This window comes from Hevea brasiliensis, chromosome 2 (genome assembly GCF_030052815.1).
Source record: "Hevea brasiliensis isolate MT/VB/25A 57/8 chromosome 2, ASM3005281v1, whole genome shotgun sequence".
Taxonomy (NCBI): domain Eukaryota; kingdom Viridiplantae; phylum Streptophyta; class Magnoliopsida; order Malpighiales; family Euphorbiaceae; genus Hevea; species Hevea brasiliensis.
In genome coordinates this window covers 106,526,278-106,545,827 of record NC_079494.1, presented here as the reverse complement: position 1 = coordinate 106,545,827, position 19,550 = coordinate 106,526,278, and the positions used below count along the sequence as shown (strand labels likewise).

General features: G+C 31.9%; 1 protein-coding gene across 1 annotated transcript; it reads right to left on the bottom strand.

Moving 5' to 3' along the window:
• Window positions 1-7,301: 7,301 nt before the first annotated feature.
• On the bottom strand, window positions 7,302-10,619 carry LOC110643720 (probable LRR receptor-like serine/threonine-protein kinase At1g14390). The gene is made up of 6 exons (XM_021796194.2): window positions 8,843-10,619; window positions 8,619-8,752; window positions 8,255-8,498; window positions 7,988-8,181; window positions 7,738-7,896; window positions 7,302-7,648 (listed from the first exon to the last, which is right to left on the bottom strand). Exons 1-6 carry the CDS (start codon window positions 10,089-10,091, stop codon window positions 7,415-7,417), a joined length of 2,214 nt encoding a protein of 737 aa, XP_021651886.2. The 5' UTR covers window positions 10,092-10,619; the 3' UTR covers window positions 7,302-7,414.
• Between the last annotated feature and the right edge of the window lie 8,931 nt (window positions 10,620-19,550).

The window sequence follows — 19,550 nt, the reverse complement described above, 5'->3', positions numbered from 1 at the left end:
AGTATATGCATTGATTCTTCCATGGTCAATGTTTTTCTATTGAAAATCCTATATGCTTTGCTATTTGTTGAATACCCTAGAAATATTCCTTCACAAGATTTAGCATCAAATTTCTTGAGATTGCTGTCTTTGTTATTCAAAATGTAACATTTGCAACCAAAGACATGAAAATATGCAATATTGGGTTTTCTTCCTTTCCATAGTTCATAAGGAGTTTTCTTTAAAATAGCTCTAATGGAAACTCTGTTCAAAATATAGCATCTTTGTCAGATTCTGACTTCCGCTTGAAATATTTTGGTAAACTGCTTTCATTCAAAGACATTGTTCTTGCCATTTCTTGCAAAGATCTATTTTTCCTTTCAACAACTCCATTTTGTTGTGGAGTTCTAGGAGCTGAAAATGTATGATAAATACCATTTTGAGAGCAGAAATTTTCAAACAAATTATTCTCAAATTCTTTTCCATGATCACTCCTCAAAGATGTAATGCAATATCCTTTTTCATTTTGAGTTCTTTTGCAAAAGGCTTCAAATATATCAAAGGTTTCATCTTTATGAGCAAGAAAGAAAGTCCATGTGAATCTTGAAAAATCATCAACAATTACAAATGCATATGCCTTGCCTCCTAGACTTCTAGGTGTGATTGGACCAAAAAGATCAAGATGCAACAATTCCAATGGTCTAGACGTAGTTACAACATTTTTTGATTTAAAAGATGATTTTGTATGCTTACCAAGTGCACAAGCTTTACATTGAAATTCTTTTTCAAATCTTAGCTTTGGAAGTCCTCTAACAAGGTTCTTTCTAGAGAGTTTAGCAAGAGTACTCATGCTAGCATGTCCTAATTTTCTATGCCATAACCATGCACTATCATCTGAAATCATAAAACATGTTTCACAATTTTCTTCAAGACTTGTTAAATCAAGTAAGTAAATATTATCTATTCTAGCACCAGCAAACATAACATTATTTCCATGAATTTCACAATGTGTTGAAGTAAAAATGACTTTAAAACCATTATCACATAATTGACTAACACTTAAAAGATTATACTTTAACCCTTGAACTAATGCAACATTCTCAATGCAAGGATTTTTACCAATAGTTCCACATCCAACAATTTTAGCTTTACTTTTATCACCAAATTTCACATAACCTTCTTCTTTCAAGGTAAGAGAGGAAAACTTGCCTTTATTTCCTGTCATGTGCCTAGAGCAGCCACTATCAATGTACCAATGTTCTGTTTCAAGATACTCCTTAGGCGGACTGAAATCGCTTAATCGTTCTTAGGTACCCAAGCAACTTTGGGTCCTTGAATGTTAGTAACATTAGGTAGGGTTCCTTTAGGCACCCATACTTTCTTTGCCTTAAAGGTTCCTTTCCTAATAGGACAAGCATTAATCATATGACCTCTATGATTACAATAAAAGCATGTAATACTCGGTTGAGAGAAGGATGTAGCTTTAACAAAGAATTGTTTGTATTTTCCATACTTCATAAATCCATCATATCCAATTCCAGATTTTTCATTTGTAAATCTTTGATTCCCAAGAAGTATATCAAGTGTTTCTTTTCCTTTTGTAAATTTAGATAAATCTCTTGTCAAAGATTCAACTTTTCCTCAAGAATTGCTTTTTCTCAAGAAGTTGTTCACATACTTCTTTTGATCTTTGAAGCTCATCATTAACTTCCTTAAATAATTTCATTTGAGATTTATAAAATTCATTTTCCTTTGAAACCATACTCAATGAAATATTTTCTGATCTTAAAGCACAATTTTCATGAACTAAAATTTTGCATTTCTTTTTAAAAGTTCTATACTTATCATATGTCTTCACAAATGCAAGTTCTAATTCATCAACATTAGAAAGTTCAAGATTTACCTCATTTTCACTATCTTCGATGTGTGAGCTTTCACCTTTTTCTTCAATTGCCATCATACAAGTGTTTGCAGCCTCTTTGTCACTTGTTTCATCATTTGATGAAGAATCATCACTCCAAGTTCTGCCATTGCCTTTTTGCTTTTGTCCTTTCTAAACTTATTTTTCTTCTTCAATGTAGGACATTTTGGCTTAATGTGGCCTGGTTTGTTACACTCATAACAAACTATTTCACTTGAATGATTTGGAGTCTTTGGAGCATATTTCTTTGTGAACTTCTTGTATTTGCTTCCACCTTTTCTAAATGCTCTTTTGAATCTTTTGACTATCATAGCCATATCTTCATCATCATCACTTGAAGCACTTGAATCATCACTTGAATTAGCTTTAAGAGCAACATTTTTCTTTTTCTCATCTACTTTTTCGGATATAAAAGCTATGCCTTTCTTTTTCTTTTGATCACCTTCATTCTCATCTTTCTTGTAAATCATCTCATGTGCAATGAGAGAACCAATCACTCATCATAGGTGTATTTTCGAAATCCTTGGTGTCTTGAATAATGAGTTTTTGCTTCCCACTTCTTTGGAAGAGACCTCCTATTTTTCTTTACAAGTTCTTGTTCTTCAAATCTCTTTCCAAGAGCTTTAAGTAGATTTACAAGGTCAGTAAATCTGGTACTCATTTCAGCAATGGTTTCACCAGATTTCATCTCAAATAATTCATAATCTCGGATGAGGAGGTTTGCCTTTGACTCTTTTACCACATCAGTTCCTTCATAAGTGACTTCTAGTTTGTCCCATATTTCTTTTGCAGTTTGACATCCTGAAACACGGTTATACTCATTAATATCAAGAGCACAATGAAGAATATTAATAGCCTTAGCATTTGTAGAAATTTTCTTCCAATCATTATCATCAAATTCAACTTCAGCTTTAGGAATTTGTACAGTTCCTTCACTGGTTTTATAAGGAATATAAGGACCATCTTTAACTATTCTCCAAGCATCAATGTCAACAGATTGTATGAAGTTTCTCATTCTAGTTTTCCAAAAGGAGTAATTTGTGCCATTAAAAAGTGGTGGTCTAGTGATGGAATAACCTTCAGCTAAGGGGGCAGGTATACCAGCAGAATTTCTAGATGAACTAGCCATGTGTGTGGATCACTCTAAGGGGTTTAATCCTCAAGCAAGAGAGACAAGCTCTGATACCAAATTGATGTCCCAAAATATGTCCAAGAGGGGGGTGAATTGGACTTTAAAAACAATTTTCGGTTCTTGCTCAAAACCTTTGAAAATTGCAGCTAGGTTCAACTAAATTATCTAATGTGAAAAATGAACAATATAGCTCTATTGACAAGTTGACTCAATGTTAATCTGTATGCAATCAGTAAATATATCAGTAAACTGAATACGTTTTTATCACAGCAACTAGAGCAGTATACCAGATATCCTATCTGACAGCACAACAGATAACCAACAGAATATATCAGATATCAGCAAATTTTGCAGTAAACTATTTTTCTCAGACAGCAGCAAAATCAACAGCATATGATATCAATTTTCATATCAGCAAAAGCATATCATTCATAAAATTAAAATTGCATAAATGTAAAGAGCAAGGGTTGAGAAAATGAACACTGAAATTTTTATAGTGGTTCGGCTTTAACTAGCCTACATCCACTCTCTCAAAGATCACACTTTGAGTCTTCACTCCACTATTCTTCTCTTTTCAAGGCAAGAGACAAAGCCCTTTACAAATCTTCTCAACAAAGCTTTTACAAGTAGCTTCACACTTCTACCAAGTGTTATCCCAAACACTTATCACAACCAAGCTTCAATAGGTGCTTGAATGACCTCTCACAAATGATAATAATGTGTTGAAAAACTCACTCTCACTCAATTACAACAGCAACTATAAAGAAGAGTTGAGTAAATAAGCCAATGATGAGCAATAAATCACTTTGAGCACTTTGAATGAAAGCTTTAAAGATTTTGAACAGTAGAGGGACTTTCATTAAGTGCAAAATGGCCAAAGGAAGGTGTATTTATAGCTTTGGAACGATTTTTACCGTTCAGAACCCATTTGAACGTTCTGAATACGAATTTCAAGAAAATAGCCGTTATTTTGTCGTTTCTGCGATGTTGTGCGAGTTCAAACGATTAGCGTACTTGAGAAAATAGCAAACCGCTTAGCATACTAAAATCGTGAGCAAACCAGTTAGCATACCAGGAAAACTTTTCTGCATAACTTTCAAAACTATAAAACTTTACACCAAATCATAGTCAAACACTTTTTAGGCCAGTAATGATATTTAAAAAGAAAATCTTTTGAGGGATTAAAAATAAGCATCATTGACTTTTACTCCTCAATTCTTTTCACAAGAAATCCTAAGAAATAAAATTAACTTCTATACTAGATGTACCTTCAAATCTGATTTTCAATGCAGCCTTGGAAGGTAACATTTTCTTCTTTTATCTCTTTTGCTTCGTCTTGTGTTATCCTTAGAATGTCATCTTTTCTTCATAAGGACCAATCCATCATAAAATCCTTTTGTCCTTTTTCTTTGAAATACACAACACTTAAAACAATGTTAGTTTGATTCTAGTTGAGTTTTGGTATAATCAAAATCTATGCTCCTTTGAGCTTGTGGGGTCAACAGAGCTCTACTCGCCAAGCAAGGGTGGCGTTTGCTCCAATTTCCGAATTCTCTTATTGCTTGTATGTTAAAAGCTTGATATTTTCCTCGTTCTAATTTTCTGGATGCTCAAATTGGTTCTGTTCTCAGTTTTACATGGCGGAATATTCTGTATGGTAGGGAGGTTCTTAATAAGGGATTAAGTTGGCAAATTGGAGATGGCAATTCAGTTTCTATCTGGACGGACCCATGGATTACTCAGCCATCTTCTTTTAAAATTAACGCCGCCTAATCAGCTTCCTGGGGACGCTTTAGTGTTCCAGTTGATTGATACTCAAAACTCGATGCTGGAAATGGGATCTTCTTTCTACAATATTTTATCCAGTGGATATTGAACGCATTAAGACCATTCTGCTGGGAGTTATTAGTCGTCCAGATAAAAGAGTGTGGCATTTTGAGCGGTGGCGCAACTATACAGTTCACAATGGATACCGTGCTGCCTTAGAGATGCAAACTGCTGCTCAAGCATCTTCCTCGACTGCATCACTTGATAATTCCCGAGTATGGAAATCAATCTAGAAGCTTAAGGTGCCCCCTAAAGTGGTTAATTTTGTTTGGCGTGCTGCGCTGAATATTCTTCCAACATGAGGATTACTTCGTAGTCAAATTTCTTCAATCACTCCCTCTTGCCCGCTTTGTGGACTTGAGGAAACCCCTATGCATCTTTGTCGAGACTATGTTTCTACACATCAAGTGTGGTCTTCTTGTGGGCTAGATTGGGTTTGTTTGATTGAGGTTTGATGTTCAAACATTGGTGGTCTGGGCTGTTGGAAAAGTGTTCCTGTGAGGAGTTACCAACAGTTGCATGCTTATGCTATTTTATTTGGATTGGTCGAAACAAATTGCTTTTTGATGGTAAGCATTTTTCTTCTCTGGAGCTGGCTATTCAAGCGACTTCTTTGTTGTCGGAGGTGCGAAAAATAAATGACAAAGATGGCGTTGTACAGCAGTTAGCTACGACTTTTAATCTTCGGTGGTCTTCTCCTCCCCAGAACTTTATTAAGTTGAATTGTGGTGCGAGAGTTGTAGTTCCTGGGTGGATCCAGTTGGGTGTTGTTTTTCGGGACCATAGCGGGGAAGTCTTGGTGTCTGCTATTAAAAGAGTCTATGGCCCTTGGTCAACTGCTGTTTCAGAGGCAAGGGCTATACTTTTTGGTTTGCAATTAGCGGTAGATTTGAGTTTCCAAAGGGTGATTGTTGAATCTGATTGTCTTCATGTCATTCAACTTATTCGGTCCGCTGACTGTCCTAATAATGATCTGGGATTTGTTCTGCAAGATTGTTTGGATTTGATGCATCTGTTGGATGATTGTTCCTGGTCCTTTGTTCGTTGGTCTGTTAATTCCGTCGCTCATGCTTTGGCTAAGTTGCATCTTGAAGATAAGTGTGGATTGAGGAAGTGCCTACAAACGTAGCTTCTTTAATTTCTCTGGATGTTTCTTTGCTTTATCTTTTAATGAAAGGCTTTTTCTATCAAAGAAAAAAAAAAAAAAAATATATATATATATATATATATATATCATTAAATGTATACTTTTCTAAAAAAAAAAAAACTCATGTTTTTCTTCAAGAGGCCTCTAAATGTTAAATTAATTCCTTTATATAATTTACTTTTTTTAAAATTAATACATATAATAAACAATATAATTAGTTACATAAGAGAAGGTAATTATTTTTGTTATAATATTGATTATGATTTATTTATCATAATTATTAATATCATTTAATTTTAATATTAAAAAAATAATTTAACTTAATATTATAATTATAGTCAATATGGAACTATATTTACTCAATTAAATTTAAATATTATAAATTTCAGGATTATTTATCTTCCAATCATTATGATGACACTTTTATATTATTTATTTATTTATTTTTATAAACAATATATATATATATATATATTAATTTATTTTTTACAAGAAAAATGATTGCAAAAGGTGATAAAAAAATGTAATTTTATTAAAATTTTAAATTGAATATATAAAAATTAAAAATAAAGTATTAAAATGAGAATATTATAGTTGCGTGTTATAGTAGTAATCAAAATTATATAAAAAGATAGAAATGATTTTGCTAAAAATGAAATATTCAAATTTAAAATAAATATAAGAAAAATTAATTTCTATTAAATTTGTGTATAGAATAAATATTTAACTTATTTTTAATTTTTGAAATATACTTTTTAACTTATAAATTAATTTAAAAATAAATAATTGAGTATTTGATGACATTTTTTACAAGTTACTTTTAATTAGTTTAAATTTTTTATTAAAAGTAATTTAATCTATCAAAATAACAAAAAAAAAAGGTATGAGATATTTTTAAGTAATTCAGAGTTTATTAAAATGAGAATCTTTATTAGTATTTTTTAAATGCTATTAAGAAAATATAATTTCTTTTATTTGATTAAAGAGTAATTTTAAAATAAATAAATAATTAAAAGATAAACTTATTATTTTTAATTTGTTTTAATTAATTTTTTAATTTAAATTAAACAATATTTTAATTTATGAGTAAATTTGATTAACTTATAAACTAAACTAAATGCACTTGTAACTGTTACTCGTTACATTATTATTCATTCTAAGAACTGAGCTGGCAAAATTTGCCCCATCTTTTCTAGAATGACAATATAGTTGAAATTAACACATTATTGAAAAATAAAACTAAAATTCACACGCAATAAAATTTCAAATTTTCTTTTGAAACATTAGGCCTAAAATAAATACAAGGTGGTTTCTTTATTATTCACATAGTCATACAATAAATAAATGATACAGGAAAGCAACAGAGTGTAACAGCTCAATTGGTTTGAAACTCAAGAAAAAAGCAATACTATAACTGCGTGCCAAGGTTTCCACTACTGGTCCATCCATCCTGAACTTGATTTGAATACTGCAGATTCCAGAGGACATCTTCTATTGAAGGTCTACTGCTCGAGTCTGTTGAGAGGCAATTAATGGTGATTTTGACTGTAGTTCTTAGTGATTCGTATGCGAAACTGCCCCTTGTTGAAGGATCTATCATAGCTCGTAGTTTTGATGGCGCCTCAGCTAAGCCTTTTTCTAGCTGTTCATAGAACAGGAAAAAGCATTTGAAAAATAATGGCATCATTAAAATGAAGGCAACATATGAGACTTGCAGTCTTGAATTTTTACCTGACTCCTTAATTCTTCCAATTCACTTGGGGATGTTATAAGTTTGCCAGTAATGACTTGAACTAGGATAACACCCAGTTGATAAATGTCTTCCTTTTCTGCATTTGCACTGCTAAGATTATGGATATCTAGTCCATTTAGAGGACTCTGTGAACCAACCTGGAAAATTCCAAAATCAGAACTTGAGATTCATCCAAGAACAAGAGTCTCAACAATGAAAATGGTGTTATAATTTGAGAATGGCTTGTACCTTTGATGGCAAGGAAATGTTATAGTTACTAAGTTTTGCAGTGAGACTCTCATCCAACAATACGTTTTCAATCTTTAAATTATTCCCAAAAATTCCAGGTGCAACTCCTGTGTGCAAGAAATGGATTCCCCTGGCAACTCCAATACTAATTGCCATTCTTTGCGGCCATTTCAGGACATCCTTCCTTCTCCCATCTGTTAGATCAAAAGCATTGGATTAAAACTCTTGAATATGTTTCGAACTTCCAAAATTTGCTGTTTGATTTACCAGTAAGATAATCGTGAAGAGATCCATTGGAGATGTGTTCAAGAACCACAAAGACAGTGCTAGCTGTACTTGGATGATCCTGATAAGTAACAATGCAATGTCCAAGAACACTGATCAAATGCAGATGCCTCAGCTTTGAAAGTGCCTCCATGTGCTGCACCAAACTTTGAGGCAAATTCTTCTGCTTTAATTTCACACATTTTATCAGGACCACCAAGCCATCTCTGAGCCAACCTTTATAGAGCTGTAGATATAACAGTAAAGAATTGCTTTCAGATTTTAAGGAAATTGTTAGTTTTTTTATTGGTAATTATCATTACAGGATCAAGCAAATTTTCTTTCTCACAAACTTCTTGAACTTTACCTGTCCCTGAGATTCTTCTCCCACGAAATTCGTTGGATCAAAGTTGTTAGTTGCATCCTCAATTTCTTCTAATGTGAAAACACGATACGGTGGAAGACCTATTGCAGCTGACCTCATTGTCTGAGGCACACGCCCTGCAGAAATTCATATAATTGATCATCCTAATTAGTAAATCTAATAAACTTTAGAACAAAAAAACAGAGAAAAGCAGAAGCCAAACTTACTTGAATCAATGTTTGGCACAGAGGAGCTACGAAAAGACATTTTATCAGCAAAAGATCCATCAAACTTGCCACCATAAGCTCTTCTTGTTTGCGATCTTCTAATAATGATCACAATCAACAATCCAAGAACACCTGCTATCCCCGCAACACCTCCAATAATACCAAGTATCAGTCCTAGTTTGATTGTAGATTTTTCCTTTTCACGTTCAGCTGGGGGCTTAACAGCCAAAGCTTCTTTATGGCAGAATGCAAATTGATGTTGGTAACTTGAATTTGCACCAGACAAACAATTCCATGAACTAATGACGGTCCGATTTACAGAATTGGATGCAATACATGAAGGTAATTTTCCTATCAAAAGATTGCGAGAAATGTCCACGAATTTAAGCTTAGCAGTGCAAGAAATGTTGGTTGGCAGGGCACCGCTCAACTGATTTTGGGCTAAATCAAGGGACTGAATTGAAGGCAGAGAGAACAGAGTAGATGGGATTGGTCCAATTAGCTTATTGGACGAGATGTCTAATTGCTGAAGAAGGTTGAAGTTCTTGAATCCAGAAGGAATAACGGATCTCAAGGAATTGTTACTCAAAATTACAGTAACAAGATTGTTACCCAGTGAAGGGAAGCTGGGTCCAAGATGGTTGCCACTTAAATTCAGCTCTCGAAGTGCGACTAAGCTTTCGAGATCTGGTACACTCCCATTCAGCAAATTATCGGCTAAAACAAGACTAGCAAGATTCTTTAATGACATAACCTGTTGAGGAATCTCCCCATAAATGAAATTTGAGCTAACATTTAGCACTTGAAGAGACCAAAACCTGTTAATCTTGGCAGGTAATGGACCCCACAATCCTAAGGAAACTAGTGATAATACTTTCAAGTTTGAAAGCCTAGTTAGAACAGTGAAGAAAGCATCGATAGAGAAGTTCTTAGACAAAGTTTGTTGGGAGACTGAGAAATTCACTGAATCAATTGGTTTTGGGCTCTGAGATGGGGAGCTTTTGTTTCCAACTACAGTTAATTCTGTTACATGATTGTTTGAGCAAACAATCTTGAGGGAAGGCGAGGGAGGGAGATAACAGAAGTTGGTCCAATTTGTCCATCCTTGAAGCACTTGAGGATGTTCAAGAAGTTTCTGAACTTGGAAAAGAGTTCTGGTTTCACTGGGAGACAATTGTCCAATTGAAACAGGAGCGAGCAAGATAATTAGAGGAAACAATAAACAGATACAAGACCATAAATTTCCCATTTTAAGATAGAAATAAAAGGAGAAAAAAAAAACTCGAAAGCTAAACTTTAAGCTTCATGCACTCGCTACTTTAATGTGGGAAATATAAAATGGAAGACTGCTAACATTAAATCATGAGTGTGATCAGAAAGCAAGGGTTAGATTACAATAAAAAAAAGAAAATGAAAAATTTTAACCTGGGTTTTGGTCACTACATTCAGACAATCAAAGAAGTTCAGCTCCTATTGAGAAAGAATACAGTTTTTCTTGGGAAAGTAACAGAAAGAGAGCGTCTTTCTTATGGAAACTGAGAGGATTTCTTTAACACAAGGAAGACAATAACCCTTTTGTCTATGAAAAGTGAAAGTTGGTGGAAATGGAGGCAGCCTTCTACACAAACTGATAGACGAGCGAGCAAGAAAAGCGATCTTGATCATACTACGCCACCGAGACTACCATATTAAATTAGAAACCAGCTTTCAAAACCACACATCTTTCTGACTTCTCACACCTAAGTGAGGCTAAAGTCAATTTGGCTCTGAAATCAAAATTTCAAACACTGCAATTTGCGAGAACTTCGGTTCTGACCACGATTAATATGGTAGACCCGCGTGGATCGAGCATCTCGAGTCACGCGCCATGGCACATGACCTTCCCGAAGGGTAACTTATACTGCTATTATAATTAAAATTCCAAAATTAACTGTAATCAATGTATATTTACAATATAAAATAAAAAAACAAATAAATAATCAAATAATATAAAAATATAATCAAACGTTAATTTTAATTAATTTAATTATTAAATTAAGGCTTTCAATTCATTGACTGCAATAGGTCTCATCCCTCTCATGTTCATGCAATTATGATGAAAATGCCCATAAAAGTCGATGTCAAGAAAATCCAAAGGAACGAATAAAATAAAAAGTAATTTAGATATACGACCTCGGTGTTTCTAGTGTCGGTGAGAGGAGTTGTGAAGCGTTAAGCAAAGGCAAGGTTGTCATTTAAATAGTTTAAATGGCACAGCGTGGTAGTTCCACCTAATATGATACTTTGTTTATTTATTACTGGGTACTGCTGTTTCCACTATAATATTTTCTCACCTCTGTGATTTGGCCAGTGCTTTTGGATTTGGATGTGCAGATGATCACAAGACAAAAGTTGGTAAGTATCTTATAAAGGGAGAAAAGGACAATGGTTAAATTCATGCAGACTGATGATGGGCAAGTAATTATAGGTTTTGCATGAATTTGCATGCGTTCCCAGTGTAAGTGCCTGAATGATATTATTATATTAAAAAAATTATGCAAATTTAATTTATTATTATATATGTTTCATAATTTTTTTTACTAAATTTTAATTAAATTCACTCTAATTAATACTAAAGTGCAAGTTTATCCCATTTTTTTTTATAATATAATACTGCAAATTGTAGAAAATTAAAAATATATGTGTCGGCAATTAAGCTGATGGAGGAAAGAATGGAAAGAAAAGACACAAGATAAACTGAGATCCTTTCTTGTTTATTATTCTTATAAATCAATACGCAACTATATACAAACTTTAATAATGTGAAAGGCCAGAGCATTACTCTATCACATAGAAATTCACATGTATGATTATGGCCATTGGCTAATAATAAGAATTCCTTTCTTATTATTTATAAATAATAATGCGTTGGCCAGAGAAGAGGACAATTAAATGGATGAAGTCCATCCTTCAATTATATTCTTCACTGGGATATGCATCTTGGACTGCTTCTAATTTAATAGGAAATTCTCGCAGTAATAAAAATAATGTGGTGAGCGTTTATTACTGGCTATATGTAGCAAAGCTGAAGCAGAGTATCAACGGATATATATGTAGCCAACTAAAACAAGTATGCATTAACTTCTGTCATTCTCAAATTTACTTCGTTTGGTATCATTGTGTGCATCTACAACGATATAACATGGCAACGGCATCACAAGAGAGGGACTCATATCGCAAACTAATTCTCCTGATGGGCATTTCTATTGCCACTCCAAAATGTGTTATTAAGGACTGCTCACTACTTATTAATTAGTGATTTTTTGAGAAATTATGGAAAAATATTATGTGATTTTGCATTTTTATTATTTGGAACAGGAAAAATCTTACAATTAGCAGTTATGTAACAAATATAGTAATCACGTTAATTTTGCTATTATAGCTCAGGTGCAGGACCTTTTTTATTTATTATTTCAAATATCAGAATATGGACACATATATTATGATTAATTTATTTTTATTTTTATTTTTAAATTTCTAAAATTGAACCCAAAACCCTTTACTTTCTGCATTTGAGCCCCTATTTCCCTCTTATAAACCTTTTGATTCAGAACCTCCTCCCTCTTTTTATTCCCTGCCGAAATCCTCTCTTCTCTCTATGCCTCGTCGCCTCTGTGATTATGCCAGTCTCGTCCCTTCTCCCTAAGCCTCTTTGACCTCCTAACTCACCAACTTAACCCTCGGTTCCTCCGTCTCTCTAGCCCTCCCCTGTCTAGGACCCCTTAGGCATAATAATGTTGATGTTTATGCTTTGGCTTCTGGAAATTACATATACAATCAAAATTTGAGAGGTCAGCCAAGGAAGAATAAATAAAGATAATAAGGGATAAGTAAATAAGTGAATTGATAAAATGTAAGGGTAAGCCTTATTCTCTCGTAATTTTTTAAATCTTAATTTTTTATACACTTTAATTTGTGGTGTAAGGAATGAGTGAAGTGCTGTATTTTTTTTTAACTTTTTTTTTATATCATTTATTCTCTTTTTTCTAAACATAAAAAATATATGCTATTTTTCTTTATCTTTTATTGTAATTATATTATATTTAATTATACTATATTTCTATGGCTGTAAAAATAAATATTATTATCAACAATTATATTTGTTGCGGTCCATGTAATTTCCTTACCGGATCAAAAATACATTAGGGAACATGCCAATGAGAACTTTAATTAAAGTTGGTGTGTAATGAAGGTGAATAAAATTGATTAGAGATAAAGACGTACTACTATGATAATGTAATTCCGCTTTAAATTTTGATTAATTATAAGAAGTCAATTGTGTAATAATTAGCCAGCATAAGGATATATTTCTATTTAAAATATGTAATTACAGTTTGATAATCCTATTAAGATAGGGATTACTATTTTTAATAAATATTCTTTCCTTTTGTTACGTAAATCTTGCTGTGGCTGAATCATGTATTTGAATGAATCATCTGTGTAGTCAAATCATTAATACAACTTGACTCATAAACTATTCCAGAATCTAAATTACTGGGCAAATATATATTTTGAAAAACTATATCACCAACATGTTATCAGACAAATGAATTACCCAAAATGGATTTTGTAACATATAATTCAATTAAATTGTAACGAGTTAAATGTTTTCCAACAATAAAAAAGTGAGACTATGTAAATGTTCAGATATTTAAAACATTAATAGTCCATACTTATTTTGATATCAACTTAAAAGATAAAATATTTTATTAAGTTAACAAAAAATCTCATCATCACCTGCCAGCTATAGATTAAAAAATATGTTAGTTTTAATGCCCATATATTATTACAAAAATAGAAAAACAAGGAAAATTTTATGATTTCATTAATAAAAAATCATATAAATATTTTGAAAATTTTTATTCTAAATGCATCATTCATAAGGATTGAGAATTGTGTAAATTTATTAAATACATTGGAAGCACTAAAAATATAAAGAGTGCTCCTTGTATATTCAACCTTTTTTTTTTTTATAAAGAGTGGAATTCATGTTCTGTCACTAAAAAACATATATTTTAAGAACACTTAATATCTCTTGCATATAAATATAAAATTTATACCTATAAAAAAGTATATAGGCATAAATTTTTTCTTCTATAATATTACCTCTATTCATTTTTATATATCATATTTGCGCTTTGTATGATAATTAAAAAAATGATTGAATAATCTCATTTTATAAAAATATACTAATAATGAACTAATTTACTTTTGATCTCACTTAATTACTTATTGTATAAATATTTATTGTATTTAGTATAAATAAAGGTAAAATTAAAAAAAATTAATACTCTTGATTTTCTAAATGTATTTAGTTGAAATAAAGAGTAAAATTGAAAAAAAAAATTTAATGCTCTTAATTTTTTAAATGCAATGGATAATTCTGAATAAAAGAAAAACTCAAATGTGATAGATAAAAATAAACGAAGAGAGTAATTTGATATATGGATGCAAACATTTCTATTTTCTCATTATGATTTATTATTATTGAAAAATTTTGCAATATTATCTTTATTGTATTGAATATTCTTTAAATATAAGTGATTTTATTTGTGGATATTTTCTACAAGTGTGTACCTGCAAGATAAGTGAATATTAAGTGAGTGGACTAATAAAGGGAAATGAGATTGAGAGAATTAAACTAAAGAAAACAGTTTGCTTGACTGTGAATACTTGAACTCCTTATATATGCATCAGTAGAATTATATATAGAGTAAGTTCAATTAGAGTGGGATTCAAAATCATAATAAAAGTATTATTTTTAGTGGATAGTGTTTATATTATATTAGGATTCTACATTCGAGTATTTTAGAGTGCTATTATATCAATTAGATAATTAAATATTAAATATGGATTTATAAGAATGTAAAAAATAATAATAAAAAAATAATACAATGTACTAAAATAATAAAATTGTGACTAAGCAGAGCTAATAAAATTAATGATAATTTTTGTCGCACATTAATATTTCACATTTTATTATTTTTTCCCTTTTTTACATAAATAGATATTATATTGAAAGAAAATGTAATGCATATGCTAATACTTTGATTCCATTAAGATATTATTGGTGGTTAAATTGTCACCTTTATCTCTATTTAAGAATGTAATAATTATCATAAAAATGAATTTTCACGTACCTATATATAACACTATCCATTTTTCTAATAGGATCACATTGATCCAGCTTTAATTAGAAAAACCTTTTTTTCATTATAATATATAAATAAAGATGTTTATTAATATCATCATCATGGTATGATGTTAAGGTCAATTTTACGTGCACTTTAACTAATTTATATTAGCACAATCAGGCGTATGCGCAACCTATGTATTTAAGATTATTTGTCAATATAAACTTGTTTTTATATTAATAGTTTAATTTGTTTTATTTTCAAAATTAATTAAATTAGTGAAAATAATTAAAAGAAGACAAAGCAGGAAAGGGAGAATAGGGATGCCAACAGCAATGTAAGGACAGTGTAAGAATTGACCTCCAAGCTAATTATATGTTTTGTTTTCATATATGAACCGTGAGGTCCATGACATAGTTTAATCATTTCATTCTAAGGCAGATTCTAGATATTAGTTTAAACTTTAATGGGTGCTAAGGTGTGTGTTCATTAATTGAAGATTATAAATACTCAACCCAATTCTATACTTCTCTGCTTAATTTCCTTTAAAATAAAAATTTAATTATTATTGGGAATATATACGTGTTAAAATTTTTATATTAAAAATATATTTAAATGAGTAAAAATTAAATATAGAAATGAAAGTGACCGATAAATTCATTTGTTTGAAATTTTGAATTGAATATAATGTCAAACTCATTAGTGTATAAGAAAAATTATTTCTAGATGATTTGGACTCTCAAATCTCTAATAAATGGTATCAAATTCAATGGTTTGATAGACAATAGTACGGAGATAGTGGCCGAAGATTCTTGTGCTGCCTCTGCACATGGATAGAAAAGCAAAGAGACTCTTAGGAGGCCAGTAAAATTGTGACTCCCTATAAAAAGAATCCAATAAAATAGTAAGGTATTCTTCTGAAGATGAGTAAATCGATAAAGTTGAGACTCTTGCTGGTACACGTGATAATATTAACGTGTGTTTTAAAAATGCATGCTTAGATGAGTTTGGTGGAGTAATTGAAATGATACCACAATACTCAAGTTCAAAAGAAAAAAAAAAATCGATTGAATGAGAATAGGCTCAAAATAAATTATTGTTCATTGTCATTTATAATACATAATCAATATGTTTCTCGAAGGACAAATCCAAAATAAATAAGAATATTTTTTAATCAATTTTTATATATTAAAAATGTTTTTTAAAATAATTTTAATAGCGTATTTAATATCAAGCATGGTAGTTTAGTAATGAATCGGGTGAGATGGCCTTATCTCTTCTTTAATGAAATATCTAATTTTTCTGTTTAAAAGAAAAAAAAAATTCCATGAGCTGGTTGTTGAAACGCATTGTCATTGGGAAATCGACGCCTTATGACCCAGGTTCTTTGCGTGGGCCCACTAGTGCGCAGCTCGGTTTTGAAGAAAGAATTTGCGTTACCGAAGTTTTTTTTTTTTTTTTTTTTATTTTTTAAATCAAAGATAACATAACAGCGTCCTATTTGAATTAAAATAGCTTAAATTACGTCTATTTCAGTATGAAATAATTATGTTTTCTGAAACTATTTCATATGAAATAATTCGAATTCATTAATTTATGTTTTATAGAATTAATTTATGGCATGAAGCGCAGGAATATGGCTATATATTTAATTTAAATTTTAATATTTTAATTTTTTTATTAAAATTATTTTTAATATTTTTTATATAGTTTGATTATTAAAATCTATAGCATATAATTATAGTACTCTCATTTTAATATTTTATTTTTAATCTTTATATGTTTAATTTAAATTTCTAATAAAATTATATATTTCTTTCACTTTTTATTTTCTATGAAAAACATATACTAGCTAACATATATATTATTAAAATTTATTATTACTTATAAAAATAAATAAATAAAAAATATCAAAAAAATAAAAATGTCATCATAATTATCAGTAAATAAATAATAAAAATAATTAAAAAAAATAAAAATAAAAAGAAATATATGTAAAATCAATATTGGAAGTTTATCTCAGTATAAATCTACAAATAATTATATTTGTCTTGTTATTACTTTTTTTTTCTTATATATGTATGGTTGCTACCACTTGATTTTTTAGTTTTTAGATTCAATGGTCTCTTATTAATATTATAAGAATCATAGATCAATAGAAATGCAAATAAAATTTGAGAATTAAAACTAATAAATTTTGAATATAAATAATTAAAAATAGAGCAAATCAAAAAATAATTTAAAAGCATAGATGATAGAAGAAAATTTAATAATTCTCAAATAGCATAAAATTCCTATTATTTATAATCAAGATAATGAAGAAAAATTAAAAATAAATTTAATTTAATCTTAAATAATTTTAATTGAAAGGTAAAAGTTACACTACTAATTGTGGTATTTAAAATTTGACCATTCATGTCACGACCCAACCTATGGGCCGGACCGACACTAGGACCTGAGCCAGCCTAAAGCCCCCGAGGCCCGTAATAAGCCTAACTGTTCATTAACCCAACTCTAAGGCCCATTTGGGCCCAAATTCAAGAAAACAAACGGACAGAGTCCGGCCATAAAATGGACTTTCCAACGGGGAGTTTTCGACTCACCCGACCTGTAAACACAATAAATACTCAATTGGGGAGCTCAGCTCACCCTCCACATACTCATCAGCATAAAAATAAATGGCAGCTCAGCTCCCTCATCCAATCCATCAAACATGCATAGAATATTAAGTTTACAGGTCCAAAATAATAATTTAGTTTACAGACCCAAATCAAATAAACATTTCTAACACATGCGAAAATTCTAAGATTTAACAAGTTTATACAAACATTAGTAATCGACCTGCGAAGGAGAAAGCAGGTTAACCTCAAAAATATCCTCCTGTGGCCTGGAAAAATTTTTGAACAGGAGTGAGCGTTCGACTCAGAGAGTAAAATATCAATTTTAACCATAATCTCTATAACTATCTAAAACTAATGCACCCTGTAGAGTGAAATGCAACATCGACGACATTTTCACATCATAACATCAAAAGGTAATTTGGAGCACTCACACACTCAGTGATATCAATTATAATATATGGGAGCTGATCTCCTATACAGCTCTCTTAAATCCAACCTGGTGCCAGCGAAGAACTCAAGCCGGACTTTCGCTTAATAAACCAAATCGGGGGTCCCAGCGAAGAACTCAAGCCGTGACTACCCCCCGAAGGATCGGGCCCCAGCGAAGATCTCAAGCCGTGACTACCCGTCCAATCTATAGTCCACACCACATCACACGCACGCCAACGCACGCACACTGCTCCAAATTACCACAGCAACATAAATGGCACTTTCACAGTTATGAATGCAACATAAATCGTGCCTGAAGTTTATCTACATAGATATATGCATATAAGTGATGCATGGGCATGCTTGAACATATAATAATAGTGAAATTACAATTAAAATTAATATTTTACTCGCAGACTTGACAACGGTCACTGTGGCGGCTGGGCGGAGGAAGAAGGTCATCGCTCACGACAATTATATTACAGTTATTTAATACAAATGACTCAATACAATCAAGAAAAGACCAAATACGTCCTAAGTCGTGCCGAAAATCCGGCAGAGTCTCCCCTATACCTATGACCTACCCAACCTGCAAAATGGCTCAAAACACACTTCTATATTTACAATCCATATATTCACAACTCAATCACATCACACAGCCCCTCCTGGGCCCATTAAATCAGTCATTCATCATAATATGTAAAATTTCAATTTAGTCCTTATAATTGATCATTTTTGCAAAAAACTACCCAAACAAGCTCTGAAAATTCTAAAACTTTGCCCCGCAGTCCTTAGCAATATTACTAGGCTATTGCAAAAAGAATCATAATTTTCTGAGCTACCACGAATATTTTATGGATTTTTAATCCTATTTAAGCACTAGAAAATTACGAAAAAGCAAGGTTCGGGTTTACCTTTGCCGATTCCGACTTCGGGAACGCGCTCGGGATGTCTGACAATGGGGGGTAGCCAAAACCTCGATCCAATTCGGAGACTTTTCCGGTAACGGGTCTGTCTGGCCCGAAATTTGCAGACCCGGTCAACTGTCAAATTTCCGCGAATTGAGGATACCTACACGAAGCCCACAACACGGAGGTTAGTACATAAATTTTTCAAAATTTTCTAAGCTCATTTAATGCTCGGAAAAACACTGCGAAGTTCCGTGGGACCCACCAAAAAAATGGTGTCGAAAAAATTCGAAATTTATGTCGCCGCGAAGCTCTCGACGAGTGGAGCGCTCTGGTACTCTCGGTTTTCTCGTGGGATTCACGGTTTGCGAGAAATCTAGCCCGAAAGTCAAAATGGGCTAAAACTTCCCGGGGCAAAAATTGGACAAACCGCTCGATGGATTTCGGCGTTCTTGGTGTTTATGGAAAGCTCTCGACGAGTAGATTTTAGACACAAGACCCGGTTCGATTGGTGGCCGGATAAGCCAGATTTTGGCCGGGAAGTCCAACAGTCACGCGCGCGCTGCGCGTCCGTTCT

Coding starts and splice junctions, on each gene's coding strand:
- LOC110643720 (XM_021796194.2), bottom strand. CDS start 10,091: ATGGGAAATTTATGGTCTTGTATCTGTTTATTGTTTCCTCTAATTATC. Junction 8,753..8,842: donor TGTGCCAAACATTGATTCAA/GTAAGTTTGGCT, acceptor GAATTTCTGCAG/GGCGTGTGCCTCAGACAATG. Junction 7,649..7,737: donor TGGAAGAATTAAGGAGTCAG/GTAAAAATTCAA, acceptor TTCTATGAACAG/CTAGAAAAAGGCTTAGCTGA.